Genomic DNA, 13,229 nt, shown 5'->3' on the forward strand with positions numbered 1-13,229 from the left:
TATACTAAACTTCTTCAATTAGAAAAAAGTGTTCATTTTACAAAAAAGTGTTCAATGGGGTCAAACGGATGGATTTAATTGACTGTGCAGCTGATTCTATTGCAGATGGGGATATAATCAATGTACAAATTCAAAGGCATCGACAGTAGCAACTCTCTCAAGAGTAGTTCTATTGCTTCTTGTGTAATACCGTAAGTTTCAGGACTTCACCTCTGAGCATCCGATGCTTTTCTTAACTACCGTTACTATTCATTATTGATCTTTATGTGATAGAGCTTGATTATTGCATGGGCAAAGAGAAACGCTGGAGCAGGTGATGAAATTCTGTACATGCAAGTTTTAAGGTTTTGAAATCTTATTTTGTTTAAATTATTTATGAGTTAGAAAATTGAGTAATTATTATACGTTTAGAGGAACGAAAAAATAGCTATTCTTAGAGAGGTGGTTGAATTTGGCTAATAGAGTTTTTCTTGTAATTTTTTATTATAGCAGGAGCGAATCATTAAACTATTTTAATGTATTTGGTATGCATTACAATCCTCTACCTGTGAGCAGAAATACTTTATTTTGGATAATGCATTCGCGCCCCCTATTTTAGTCATCATTAGCTCTTCACTATGTTTTGTACATGCAGGGAGAGTGTAATTTTAATAGATTTGGTGCATGGCTGGGGAAAAAATTCAACATTTGGAAAACATATGAGGCTTTTGGAGGACTTTCATGTTCACATTCTTGCTTCTCGCGAGTCCTGTTCATGGAGGTAATTTGTAATGTGCTGTATTTGTTTTTTCCATTGTTGTAGCATGTTATACTTCCTGAATGGATATTCCTACTGTTGAAAAGTTTAACCTTCTGAATTAAATATCTTCAAGTTGTTTGCCCTTTTTTTTTTTCTGAATACCTTTGCTCTTAGGAGTTTGCCTTTCTTTTTCTTCGAACATATTGTTTCCTTCTATTTTTTATTAAAAAGATCTACATTTCCAATGGCTTAGTAGTTCATTTAGACTTTTTCATAAGATAGACTAGATTTTTAATGTTTCCAGATTCTGCTATCATCCTAATGGTCAGGAGAAAAGCTTTCAATTCAAGCAAAGGAGAGAGAGGCCCATCCCACTAGATCCCCCTATCATTATAAAAGTTTTTCTACATTATGGGTTCTTCTTCATCTTAAGATTATTCCCAAATATATGCCTTCTTGCATGTTCTGAAATCTAAGCTGGTTTGTCCATGTTCATATTTGAAAACTTGTTAAAATTTTGTGTCCCGAATACACGTGTAAGCTGCTTAACCACACTCTTTTCACATGGATGTGTGTGTCATTAGTTGCAAGCTATAATACATGTATATAAAATTATACAGGGAACACCTACAAGCTGAGAACCTTACTTTTTTTCTAAAGAGGTTGACTGAGCCACTGCGCAAGCTGCCTGAGGTTAGACTATATTTAAATCGTCTGATTTTTGTTATACGAATGGTAAATTCTTCGAGGCACTGTGGTTTACTTAATAATTTTTTCCAATGATATGATTGCCAGAATGAAGCAGTTAAAATGGTTGTTGAGTTTATGAGTCTATATTCAATCAATCAGGAGGATTTTGATACTGTTCTTGAGTTGTCAAAATTTCAGGTATCGACATCTACAGTTTTTTTAGTGATATCATGGCTGCTATACTAACTACCATTTTTTAGCATAGTTTTCTTACAGACGATTCTCCTAATCACAGGCTCGTAAGAATCCATTGGATGGCGTGCCCCCTGCTGTGAAAGCTGCTCTAACAAAGGCATACAAAGAAGTAAGCAAGACACGTATGGGGATACAGTTCCTGCAGTGAAAAAAAGCCCCAAAGAAGCGAATTGCAGCGATTCTAGAACTCTTTGCACAACAAGGGTGCTGGTAAGATTTGATTTGTCTTTTCGAGGTCAGCGGTTAGTGAGTGAGTTGCGCTTGCTGGGCAAGTCCTGCTTCTCTAGTTGCCAATTATTCCTTGTTGCAATTATAGAAGACTCCACAAACGGTGAGAAGTTGCGACTGGACCTTCAAAGCTTGAATAAGAAACTGCAATTGGAATGTGAAGTCCTTGCTATTGGACTTTATATTTGCTATTTTGTTTGGAATGCAAGTGCAGTTGGAATTGAAAGGCGTGGAAAATTCAAGCGCCAAGAAATTCGGTGGCAGAGGAAGAGGCGGTAGTTCCCAGGATTCTAAGAAGAAAGGTGGGCGAGGTTCAGGATCTGCCACATGGAGGAGAAAATGAAATAAAACGCTTCTAGAACTTCTGGTAAGGTTATCATGTTCTTTACGCCCCATGCATGCATTATTTTGCTGATATATGTGTTTGAACTGCTAGAGGAATACATAACCTTGTATATGCTACATGTTACATAGGCCATTTTGACGTATAACAGAAACATGTTTTATATCAACCATTTTGGCTAGCAATAGAACTGAGACCAAGTCTTTGCCATTTGGTGTGTTGAGTCACCCAAAGAGCAAGACTGGTTTTCGAAGAAGTTATTATTACCATTTTTATAACGGGAATATTAGAGGCGCTCTGCTCTTTACACATACATTATTGTTCATAGCCCACCTTCACTAATCTTCAAGAATGTTAGCCAACTACTCGGCCAGTTTTTAGAGACAGAATCTAGTTGAGCCTTTAGATGGAGGAAAGTATCTCCAAACATCAAGTCCTACAGCCTCTAAGAATCCTTCATGGAGTGTTCTTGCAACAATATTAAGTGCATATAGGCTGTCCTTTTTGTCGGTGGTTAGACTAAGAAATGTTCTGCCATACGGGCCACCTTCTGTTTACCTGAAAGATGTATAATCTTTTACACTTAAGAGAACACATCATGATCAAAAAGTAGTTATTGCCGTTCCATCCACTTAGCCTCATTTAGCAATTGGAACTCAACAATACAGACGAGATAAATTTTCATTGGTGAAATAAAAACAAATGAAATTTCGGTTTATTGAGACTTGATAAAACTGAAATTACAGAGAATTTTTCTTTTCGTACTCCACATTACATTTTATTTCAAATTATTGACAGGGGCAGATTAGAAGCATGCAAGTTTACCCGCCCATACATTTTGGCCAGACTCAACTTACAGATTCCATTTCCACCACGGACAATGAATAAGGTATACAAAATAGATTTGTATTATGTACTCCAAAACATTGAATTTAAAAAAAAAAAAAAAAAAAAAAAAATACTCCACGACCTTTTCTCCTACCAGCAGCCCACCAAAGTCGAGTTGTCCCTCCTTACAGATCCTCCTCTGTGTATGATACCATCTGCATCAACAGATGTAAATTTCTTATCTACAATCTTAACAGTAATATGGTGTGAATTCGTGCAATTTTTCCATTGGAAGCCCTAAACCTTGTCCTAAACTTTGGAATTGCCTGGATTTCATTAACTTTCATACTTATTCCAATTAATATATAAACTTCTAAATAATATGATTTAGTTTTATAATTTTACATTAAAAAGATAATCTAATAGGGGTCGCTAAAGACAAACTCGACAGCCTCTCACACTATCAATGGTCTCTTAAAACCTCTGAAAATTCCAATATGTATTTAAATTTGTATTCGATGATTGATCAAAAAGTAACCGGAATAATTAAAATGTTTTATTTTTATTTTTTACGTGAGGCTTGAGGACGTAAAAATAAAGCATTGGATAGTTGAGGTACTGCAATATAATATCCATAAGAACTAATAATCTGACGTGTAACTATTTTCCTATACTGAGTTGGGAAACAATTCTTAGATCCTGTGAGCGTGCATTAACCTAAACCTATATGTATTCTGACCCAAATCGATGGAGAATAATAACAACGATAAGAAAGACAGGAGAGGAAATCCAAACCTTTTTCTTTGCTTTAATCAACCATCACAAGCTTCAGTGACAAGCTGTGAAAGAAGAATCCTGTCCAAAAGTTCTCAACATCCGGCAAGTGACTTCCAGTAGTTTCCCTGCAATTTTGGAAATTTTTAGTTCAAGCGGACTATCCAGTAGTATTAAATTAACAAAATCAATTCAGGAAAGGTGACCCAATCTTGTGCACGAATATCAAATTTTGGGCCAAGTACTGCATTAAAAAGCTTCAATTTCATCCCTCATGTTTTAATTTATGCCCTGTCCAGGGTAAATGTTAAATTGGCGCCATTAGGAAAAAAAAAAAAAAAAAAAAAAAAACTGGGGGATGTTTATTGTTCTTCAAAATTTCTAAGAGGTTGGTCGACTTTTATTTCTCATAAGTGACTGAACTTTTCCTGTAAGTTTATGTCAATTCACTTAAGTATCTTTCCATGAAAGCTTGTCATTACCCCACTGTAACATTGAAAATGTATAAATAAAAATGAAGATATGCAATAGACTAAATAGACTAAACTGAAACCTAATATAACAAAAGGGACTACACTGAAAGAATAGGGAAAAAAAAAAAAAAAACATATATTTACCTTAAATTTTATTGCAGCAAACAGACAAAGAAATTCTACTAAATCTAGATCTACCTCCCAAGGGGGCTAGTGCATAATGAAATCCTAACTTCGGGCAATTGCTTCCTCTTTCTTTGGTGGATAGATAAAATTATGGAACTAAAACATTCCTCTACCTAACGGACGGATTTTAAAATTGTGAGGCTAACAGTAATACGTAACGGACTAAAACAAATAATATCTGTCAGCAGTGGGTTTGAGATGTTACAAATGATATCAAAGCCAAACACCGAGTAGTATGTCCACAAGGATGTTGGGCTCCCAATGGAATGGACTGTGAGATCCCACATCGGTTGAAAAGGAGAACGAAACATTCCTTGTAAGGTGTGAAAACCTCTCCCTAATAGACACATGGTTGGAGAAGACAACGAAAACATTCCTTATATAGTGTGGAAACCTCTTTCAAATAGACGCATTTTAAAATCATGAGACTGACGTGTGGAAACCTCTTTCAAATAGACGCATTTTAAAATCATGAGACTGACGCAAAAAGGACAATATCTACCGACGGTAGATTTGGGTTATTACAAGAACAGAAGGTACAGTCCAGCATACAAACCGGAGGATTTGGGCTGTTTGAGTCTGTAGCAAGAAGATATTTAAGTTTTAGTGAAAGTTCCTAGGAAATCAATTGGCTATACCAAAATTTACGATACATTTTCAACTATATTGACTGGCAAGATTTAGCCATTTTTTAACATCCTTAAAGATATATGATCTCACTTCACACTGGCCGAATTCTTGGGCTATAGAAATCTTAACTGTCCTGAACTTTGAAACTACCTCTCCACCCTGCTCCAGATTATCATTTGATTCCTGAATGGCCATACACAACAACCCTAACAAGACAGTCATATGTCAAAATCTTGTTAATCCCTCCTCTCTGCAAAGGTAAGCATCCCCATGGAGACGTTTCTAGAAACCCCCCACGTTTCATTTTCACCTCCTTGTAATCGACGAGACAATGCTTTGAAGCAACCGCAGAGAGTAACTTTTAGTGCACATCAAGACTCCACCCAATCTAGTCTAACACACGCACCTATATGTGTAACTAATCGATTCTATTCAATTAGCGGAGGGGTTACAATCAGCTCATTCTTCGATGTTTGGAATGAAAACGTCTAATAGAATGGTATGACAATAGTGGTTTCTTCTCGATAAGTGAAATCACGAGGATATGATCTTAATTGGCATCGATGATTTTGAATAAAGGTTTTCTAGAATTGAATGCTCTACATACATCAATCATGCGTTAACTTATACCAATCAGAGGAATTAATCAAAATAATGTGGAAAAAGTGCACTTAAAATTTAACAAAATCGTTACCTCTGCGAGGCTTGGCCACGACCTTGGTGGGTTGAACTGCCTTTGGTGCGTCCTTGGCCTCAACCTCCTCCGGCGGGAATAATACCCCGTCAATGCCCTGCACCGAGATCCGTCCATCCGTGTAAATATCAGGATCAAACAAGTACGCCGATCCATCTCCATTGCCGAACTTGACTGACCCATCGGCCTCTTGAGCTGCCACTTTATGCGGCAACCTCAAGGTGTCGTATCGCACCTTCCCGAACCTCCTAACAGCGTTGTACATACTTTCCTCCGTCTGATACTCGGGTATTAAATGATAGTACATAATCTGCTCCGGTGCCCCTGGCTCGCTTAGCTGGTCTGTAGTTAGTTTAGCCATGGCTTCATCGTTTGGAGCCAGAACAGTGAGCACATAACCCTCTGATACCAGTCGCCCCATTTCAGTCGCTAGCGATGTTAGGTTAACCAGAATGTCCGCCATTTCATTGTATCCACCGTAGTGTAGCAGAGTTTGGATGAAATCCTTGACTTGCCTCTCGCCGTTGAAGTGGCGATGAGCTCCGCCAGGTCCTGGCGCCGGAGCCGGAGCCAAACTAGGTCCTGGAGCCAACGCGTCGTATATAGGGAGAGCAGGCGGGGAACCGGCTTCGGCAGGTGGAGCCGGTTTCTTTAGACGGTGAGTTCTCGGATCTACTTCAGGCGCTCCCTCCGGTTTCACGGCGCTTATAACCTGAAGATTTCGCCTGCGATTGAAATCGTCCTGCACGGACTGAGGGATTAGCAAACGTTCAATCCCGTGAATCACGCCGTCTGGTCGGGTAATAGCATCCGGATGAACCACATTGGCGAGATCGACGGTCTTCTCCCCGGAATGATGGCCGGCAAGATGAAGAACATGCTTGGAAAGCGTGGATTGCCGTGCGGACTTGGAATGAGCCGGCCAATCGTTCGATCCGATCCGAGTCGGAATCACATGGAACATCAACAAGGTCTGGAGCGACTTCAAGTTCCCCGGCTCAAGAAGGAACCGCTTGAACTCAGGGTCTAGATCGCGCTCCAGAGCTTCATTTTTAGGGGCGAAAATGGTGATATTGTGGTTGCCGACGGCATCTTCTAGGGTCTGCAATAGCATAGCCTTCTCAACTAATTCCGCCAGCTCCGTATAATGAGAATCCAGTAGAGCAACGAGGATGGAATTCGAGTTGATCTGGCCGGACATGGCCGGAGACGACGATCTAGAAGCGGAACTTTCCGGCGATGCAACCGCCACAACAACCACAGATACCATACAAAATACCGTAAATAAGAGCTTCAAGGCGCCATGGATGGGGGAATCCATGGAGGCCGGATAATACGGTGAACTCAGGCGCCGGTGGAAACTTTAGAAGAGAGAAAAAGAAAGAGGAGAGAGAGACTGTGTGTGAATTGTGAAGCTGTACGTGAGCTAAAAGTTGTGATGGTTCGTGTTTGTTTCTTTCTTATTTACTATTTTGTCCCTTTTATTTAATGCAACTGTTCCATTAACTCCGAGTTGATTGACAATTTTACACGTGGCTCTCTTGGATTGGTTGAGTCGCGTGGAAGCAGTAAAATCGGCAGCAGCAGATCGTGGAAGGTTCACGTGGCATGTTATCAAAGCGGGCAACAAGGCAGCTGGAGGGAAGAACTTTTTCTATTGGCGGGTGTTTTGACTCCTTTCCTCTCTCCTCCTTGCGTACAACTTGGTTGACTTCTACCAACCATTTTGACCCGCTCTTACTCAAAGGTTAATTAACCTTCAGAGTTAAATTTAACTGTTAAATCTTTATCTTAATTATTTTATAAATTTTTATTTATTCACTGTACACTAAAATCATACAAAAGATAAATGTGCCAATAAGATAAATGTTTTATTTTTTAAGAAATATAAAACTCTAATATGAAAATTGAGATAAAACAAATATAAATAAAAAAATAAAATCATAACCAAACAAGGTTTAAATAGAATACGTTTGAATTATATCTTAAATAATGGTTTATAAATATTTAATTTATTATATTTTTTTATACGCTCAATTTTATATCCAATCATTTTTAATTTTTTTAATGATGCAATAAATGCCATATTTGATAGCTATATAATTCTCTGTGATAAGAATCGCTTTTAACGTCAACTCACTCAAACATTCTTTTATTGTCTAATAAAATTTTTAACATTTTCGTGTTAAATAGATTTACGAGTTTCAAGTTCATATCTCTCTCAATTTCGAATTAAAGAAGGAAAAGTTTTAATAGGCTCGTGTCATGCCTTCTTATTGGTTCGAATTTTGTTGTCGCTCTTATTTTTAGTATCCAAACTAAAAAATATATATATATATATATTGTTTAGTTAGACTATCAAATTTTTGCCATGCTCACTCTTAACACAATTTCTGATTACAACTCATTTCAATTTATTTATTCCCATCAATATTAAGAGAAGAGAATAATACATCTAGAGATGTACAAGAGATCGAGAGTCGGACTGACCCATTTATATAAAAAAAAAAAATAAAAAAAAAATATATATATATATAGATATAGATATAGATATAGATATAGATATAGATATAGAGGCCTGCGAAATTAAATAGAATAGATAATATGGTTGGGAGAGTGGTGACACCCAAATATAATAAAATTAAAATTAAACTTAAAAAAGATTTAAAGCTTTATTTATTCATATTATAGGAAATGGAAAAATTTACCCGCTCGAAGCACAAAAATTGTGTGTTTTTTCCCTCGTCAGTTTTCGCTTTGCTTCCCTGTTTCAACCTCAGAGCTTCTGGCTGTGGCGCTGCCGTGCGTCTCTCGCTAAGGTGTCGTGTTTCTTTGTTTCCGAGGCTAGGGTTTCTTTTTCTTCTCCTTCTTCTCCTTCTTCGTGGTTTATAGGGTTCCACTAACCTTCCTCGTATTCTACTCATTTCTGTGTTCCTTTCTTGTTCTTTCCTATCTTCCAGTGGCGTTTTGGTTCTTGAAGTTCTTCAACATCATGAAGAAGAAGCTCGATACCCGTTTTCCAGCTGTGAGCTCTCTTTTCTGTTGCTTTTTCCGACTGTCTTTCTTTTTATTTTTTCGCGCTATTTATCTCATACTGATTTGATTATTTGTCTTGAGTGCCACTGTTTGTGTATTATCTTTATAATTGGGCCGTCGAAATGTATGGTAGCAACAGTTTCCATTTTCGGCCATGGTGGGGTTGGGATTTCGACTTTTTGTTCCGACATGTTATTGTATGTTCTCTTGTTGAGGATGAAGTGTTAATTAGGTCATCATGTCTCATATGTGATGGAAGCAGTTTTGTTTATTTTTTCTTTTTTTTTTCCTCCTAAAGATGATGCCACTAAAACATTTTACTCTACGCACTGTTCCAGTAGTCAAAATATGTACAGTGGCGTCGCTTTAATGCGTTTGTTGCTTTGAGAAATAGTTTTATTGAAGGTAATGAACACGGAGAACAACTTGAATATGAAATTTCTCCATAAAATCTGTTGCAAAACGGGCATAGTTTGTTGGAGGAATTATGCCTATGGAAGATGTACCATATAGGTTTTACAGCTTGACTTTATGGTGTTATTTGCTTATTCATTTATCTTTTCAGAATCTTTGAAATCGTTGTTTTTTCAAATAACCCTTAACTTGACAAGATGTTTGAACAATTTTTTGAACAAGTGACAAAACTTGTTATTGAGTGCCTCGTAAAGATCCTAAAGGCAGTTCGTGAACAGACAATCCCGTAGTGAAGGATTCAGAAACTCCTGCCTCCTGCAGAGAATGCACCATTACAGGAGCAAATGAATGGAAATATCTTTGAACATGATCCAAGAAATTAACTCTCCCAAGTAAAACCTGCCACGCAAAGACCTTAATCATATTTGGAATTTTAGCTTTCCATAAAAGGAAAAAAAAAAAAAAAAAACAACTGAAGTCTCAAGAGCAGCCGTCAAAGTAGGTGGAAAGATAAAATGTGAACATAGGAATGACAGGGAACCCTGCTGGAAGGATCAGGGTCCAATCCTAACATCTCTTCTCAGAAAAATAAATAACACACGAACACGCTTGATTTGCACTACCGAAAGAATTCTTGTGCATCTGTTTGGTTATTTTTCACTCTCCTTGTGAGACACCAGGTTCCATGCCAATGTAGCATCACGCCATTACATTAGTTGATTTATGGTCTCCACAATCAGATGTCTTCTTTTATCACATTTGAATTAGCTTAATGGTTATTTTTATTCTGTAACTATTTGACCCTAGTTGTGATCTTTGATTATGAAAGATAATACAAATAATTTCTTTTCATTTTTCCTGTCGCCTCCAGTGAGTTTTCTTGTGTTCCTTATGCAGAATGATCCTTGTCTGTGGATTTGTGATGGTTCTTCAGGGTGTCTCTTGATTTTGTGTTGAAGTTGGAACTATCTGTCTTATTTGAATTTTGATATATCAACAAAATAGTTGTCTAGTCTATATCTCAGCGACTGCTTGCTGGTCGTCCCTCTATAGCATTGATAACCTGAGTATTCTGTAACATTTACAGGCTCGGATTAAGAAGATCATGCAGGCTGATGAAGACGTAGGGAAGATTGCTATGGCAGTCCCACTTTTAGTCTGTATGTACCAACTACCAAAAAATTTGATAATTCCCTAGTTGGAGATTGTTACTTGCTTAGGATTGTGCTAGGTATTCTAGAATATATTCAAATGTGAAATAAGAAAATTGGTGAAGATCACCATACAGGATATCAAGCCGTTTGAGAGGGCTGAAAACTCTTCTCACGATTGGTCCTTACCCAAAAAGATAATGATGTCTTTGCACGATCTCCTCCCATATATTCTTCATGACAAGCTACTAATTGAAAGCAGTTCAATCTCCCTAATTACCCTTCCTATCATAAACATACACAATTGGGGGCTGGGTTGTTTTTGTTTCTTCTCCAAAATGTTGTTTCTAGAATGTGCTCTAGTATGTTGATTATTCTGTTGTTTTTGCAGCAAAAGCTCTGGAACTATTTTTACAAGATTTATGTGACAGGACATATGAGATTACTCTGAAGAGGGGGGCTAAGACAATGAACTCTTTGCACTTGTTAGTAAACTCTTAATTATTGAATTTTGGACATTCCGACATTTTTTGTAAATAGGATGTACTTAAATCAACTATCAGTTTACCACTTCTCGATTATGCTATATTGATGTTCAATAGAAAGCCATTTACGGTTCTTTCAAGCCTCTAGGCTCCAGCCTCCAACTATAGATCTAATCTTATTGTTGAGAAAAATGAAATGAGTTTCCTCTTTTATTTCGTCTCAGTCTAAGTAAGTGCCATGAAGGAAAAAACAGTTAAATTTTATAGTTTTACCTCTGCTGTTGCCTACCACATTAATTTCTCACACATTCATTGAATTGACAGAAAACAATGCATACAGACGTTTAATGTTTTTGATTTCTTGAGGGATGTTGTTGGCAAGGTCCCTGATTTAGGTGCCTCTGATGCTGCGGAGGACCGTTGTATTTTGAAACGAAGGTTTGGAAAATAAATGTCTCTCTAGTTGGGTGTAGTGATATACGAGGTATTCATGTTTGAAAGTATTTGTGGTTTTTTTCTTTTTGGTCCAGGAAAGTTGAAGATGAAGATGGTGGTAATGATAGTGAAGAAGAGTCCAAAAGGAGTAAGACGGTAAGAATTATTTTCAAAACGCGTATTCGTGTATGTTGTACTTCAGAAAAACAAAACACGTATTCATGTATCTTGTACTTTGGATAAACAAAACCCATATAGCAATTATGAGATTGTGCTCATTTCATTGCGGTTTACCCCTGTTGCAGACAGAGGCTGGTCACAACATTAGTGGCCGAGGAAGGGGTAGAGGCAGAGGTAGAGGTCGTGGGCGTAGTAGTAGGCATTCGGAGAAGGATACAGCCATACATTCTGATAACTTTGAAGAAGATTTGGAAATTCCTAGTCATCCTGGCGACAACCTCGACAAAACTGTGGCAGACAACGGTGTAGCAGAAGCTCGAATGGAGAACGATAATATTCCTATTGACAAAGCTGTAGAACCATCAGTCCGAAACTTCGACTTGAACGTAAACTTGGACGAAGATGGGGACTTGACTTCAATTCCAGTGGCTGCTTCTACAGGTTCACCAGTAAAGCCCCCGACTGACTCGAAACACGACGAGTATCCTGGTTGGTCAGTGGCTGAAATGGAAAAGATGGTTATCGATCCAATTCAACTAGCGAATTTGAATAAGAGTATAGATGATGAGGAAGATTATGACGAAGAAGGTTAGTTATATAATGATCCTCTTTTTCTATGGATGAGCAATTTGATTCTTTTGCCGCTAATGAAATAGTTGAGGTAGGTGCAGGATAGTGTTGTTGTTCCAGAAGAAAATGTATAGTTGAGTTGATTGTAGAGCTTTTTCTGGAATCAAAGTCTGGTAGGTTCTTCTCGAGTGTTGTGTGCATGCTTGGAAAAGCAGCAAGGAAAGTCACCCACCAATGACTATCACTTGTTTGACTTAATTTAATTTTTCATTTCCACGTGCATTTACGCTTGTAAGAAGGACCTTCAAATAATTTCTTAGAGAGCTTTAAATAATTTTTTTAAAAAATATTAAGTTGCAAGGTGAGTAGATGAGAAATGGAAATGATGTAATAGCCCAAGCTCACCGCTACCTGTTTTGACTCGTTACGTATTGCTATGAGTCTCATGGTTTTAAAATGTTCCATTCCTTCCAATCGATATTTAAATCTTACAATTCACCCTACCTTCCTTGGGGCCTAGTGTCTGGTGTCTGGCTCTAATACTCATTTTATAACCATGAGGCTAATAACGGTATATAATGGATTAAAGTGGACAATATTCGCTAGCGATGAACTGTTACATTACTACTCCTAAAAAGATGTTTTAGTTGCTTTAACACCTATTATTGCATTGACGACAATTAATAAACTCGATTATTATTACCTTTTAATTCACTTATAGGTATATATATTGGTATGAATAAAACTTCGTACATTATAATTTATACTAAATTAACAACGTGCTCTAATATCTAAACTATAAACTATATTTAAATTGACCCACAATTATTTATATTTTATGACTAAATTATAAGTTTAGCCTTTAAATGTTTTTTTTCCGCCTATTTAATCCTAAATTTTAAAAATTATAGTAGAGATTTCAAAACTTTGTTTTAATTTACTATTTAATAAGTCTCCTTGTTTCAAAAGTCACAAAAAAAAAAATGGTTGATTTATTAGAATTAAATATTATATCCAATATAATGTAACCTATTAATCTGTTTAGTAAAAAGTAAATTTAAAAATGTTGAAAATGTGAAAAATTAAGGATTTATTTTATATTTTTCTAAAGTTGAATA

General features: G+C 37.0%; 3 protein-coding genes across 10 annotated transcripts; 2 read left to right on the plus strand and 1 right to left on the minus strand.

Moving 5' to 3' along the window:
- Nucleotides 1-58: 58 nt before the first annotated feature.
- LOC111484577 (replication factor C subunit 1-like) lies at nucleotides 59-3,201 on the plus strand. Of its 7 annotated transcripts, none has more exons than XR_002718532.1 (6): nucleotides 59-191; nucleotides 635-760; nucleotides 1,360-1,432; nucleotides 1,535-1,627; nucleotides 1,725-2,279; nucleotides 3,054-3,201. XR_002718532.1 is itself a non-coding variant. In XM_023131228.1 (6 exons), the coding sequence occupies exons 2-6, from the start codon at nucleotides 331-333 to the stop codon at nucleotides 1,830-1,832; spliced, it is 414 nt and encodes a 137-aa protein (XP_022986996.1). In that variant the 5' UTR covers nucleotides 59-191; nucleotides 274-330; the 3' UTR covers nucleotides 1,833-2,427. The 7 variants fall into 7 exon arrangements, 4 of the variants coding, with proteins under 4 accessions (XP_022986996.1, XP_022986995.1, XP_022986997.1 ...); XR_002718533.1 differs by lacking the exon at nucleotides 3,054-3,201 and having other exon boundaries at nucleotides 1,725-2,015; nucleotides 2,127-2,427; XR_002718534.1 differs by lacking the exon at nucleotides 3,054-3,201 and having other exon boundaries at nucleotides 1,725-1,894; nucleotides 2,127-2,427.
- LOC111484574 (fasciclin-like arabinogalactan protein 17) lies at nucleotides 2,968-7,453 on the minus strand. The gene is made up of 3 exons (XM_023131219.1): nucleotides 5,841-7,453; nucleotides 3,879-3,985; nucleotides 2,968-3,298 (listed from the first exon to the last, which is right to left on the minus strand). Exons 1-2 carry the CDS (start codon nucleotides 7,159-7,161, stop codon nucleotides 3,912-3,914), a joined length of 1,395 nt encoding a protein of 464 aa, XP_022986987.1. The 5' UTR covers nucleotides 7,162-7,453; the 3' UTR covers nucleotides 2,968-3,298; nucleotides 3,879-3,911.
- Nucleotides 7,454-8,553: 1,100 nt separating this feature from the next.
- Nucleotides 8,554-12,393, plus strand: LOC111484411 (dr1-associated corepressor-like). Of its 2 annotated transcripts, none has more exons than XM_023130976.1 (7): nucleotides 8,554-8,689; nucleotides 8,801-8,865; nucleotides 10,378-10,450; nucleotides 10,833-10,926; nucleotides 11,251-11,364; nucleotides 11,457-11,517; nucleotides 11,667-12,393. In XM_023130976.1, exons 2-7 carry the CDS (start codon nucleotides 8,833-8,835, stop codon nucleotides 12,132-12,134), a joined length of 843 nt encoding a protein of 280 aa, XP_022986744.1. In that variant the 5' UTR covers nucleotides 8,554-8,689; nucleotides 8,801-8,832; the 3' UTR covers nucleotides 12,135-12,393. The 2 variants fall into 2 exon arrangements, with proteins under 2 accessions (XP_022986744.1, XP_022986743.1); XM_023130975.1 differs by having other exon boundaries at nucleotides 8,554-8,659.
- Nucleotides 12,394-13,229: the final 836 nt, after the last annotated feature.

The sequence above is a fragment of the Cucurbita maxima genome, unplaced genomic scaffold (genome assembly GCF_002738345.1).
Source record: "Cucurbita maxima cultivar Rimu unplaced genomic scaffold, Cmax_1.0 Cma_Scf00009, whole genome shotgun sequence".
In the NCBI taxonomy this organism is placed as follows: domain Eukaryota; kingdom Viridiplantae; phylum Streptophyta; class Magnoliopsida; order Cucurbitales; family Cucurbitaceae; genus Cucurbita; species Cucurbita maxima.

Excerpts from the sequence above, each read along its gene's own strand:
- LOC111484577 (XM_023131226.1), top strand. The coding sequence starts at position 121 with ATGTACAAATTCAAAGGCATCGACAGTAGCAACTCTCTCAAGAGTAGT. Across the intron at positions 192-634 it reads ATTGCTTCTTGTGTAATACC|GGAGAGTGTAATTTTAATAG; the intron begins GTAAGTTTCAGG and ends TTGTACATGCAG. Across the intron at positions 761-1,359 it reads CGCGAGTCCTGTTCATGGAG|GGAACACCTACAAGCTGAGA; the intron begins GTAATTTGTAAT and ends AAAATTATACAG.
- LOC111484574 (XM_023131219.1), bottom strand. The coding sequence starts at position 7,161 with ATGGATTCCCCCATCCATGGCGCCTTGAAGCTCTTATTTACGGTATTT. Across the intron at positions 3,986-5,840 it reads CGTGGCCAAGCCTCGCAGAG|GGAAACTACTGGAAGTCACT; the intron begins GTAACGATTTTG and ends CCAAAATTGCAG.
- LOC111484411 (XM_023130976.1), top strand. The coding sequence starts at position 8,833 with ATGAAGAAGAAGCTCGATACCCGTTTTCCAGCT. Across the intron at positions 8,866-10,377 it reads TCGATACCCGTTTTCCAGCT|GCTCGGATTAAGAAGATCAT; the intron begins GTGAGCTCTCTT and ends TAACATTTACAG. Across the intron at positions 10,451-10,832 it reads GGCAGTCCCACTTTTAGTCT|CAAAAGCTCTGGAACTATTT; the intron begins GTATGTACCAAC and ends TTGTTTTTGCAG.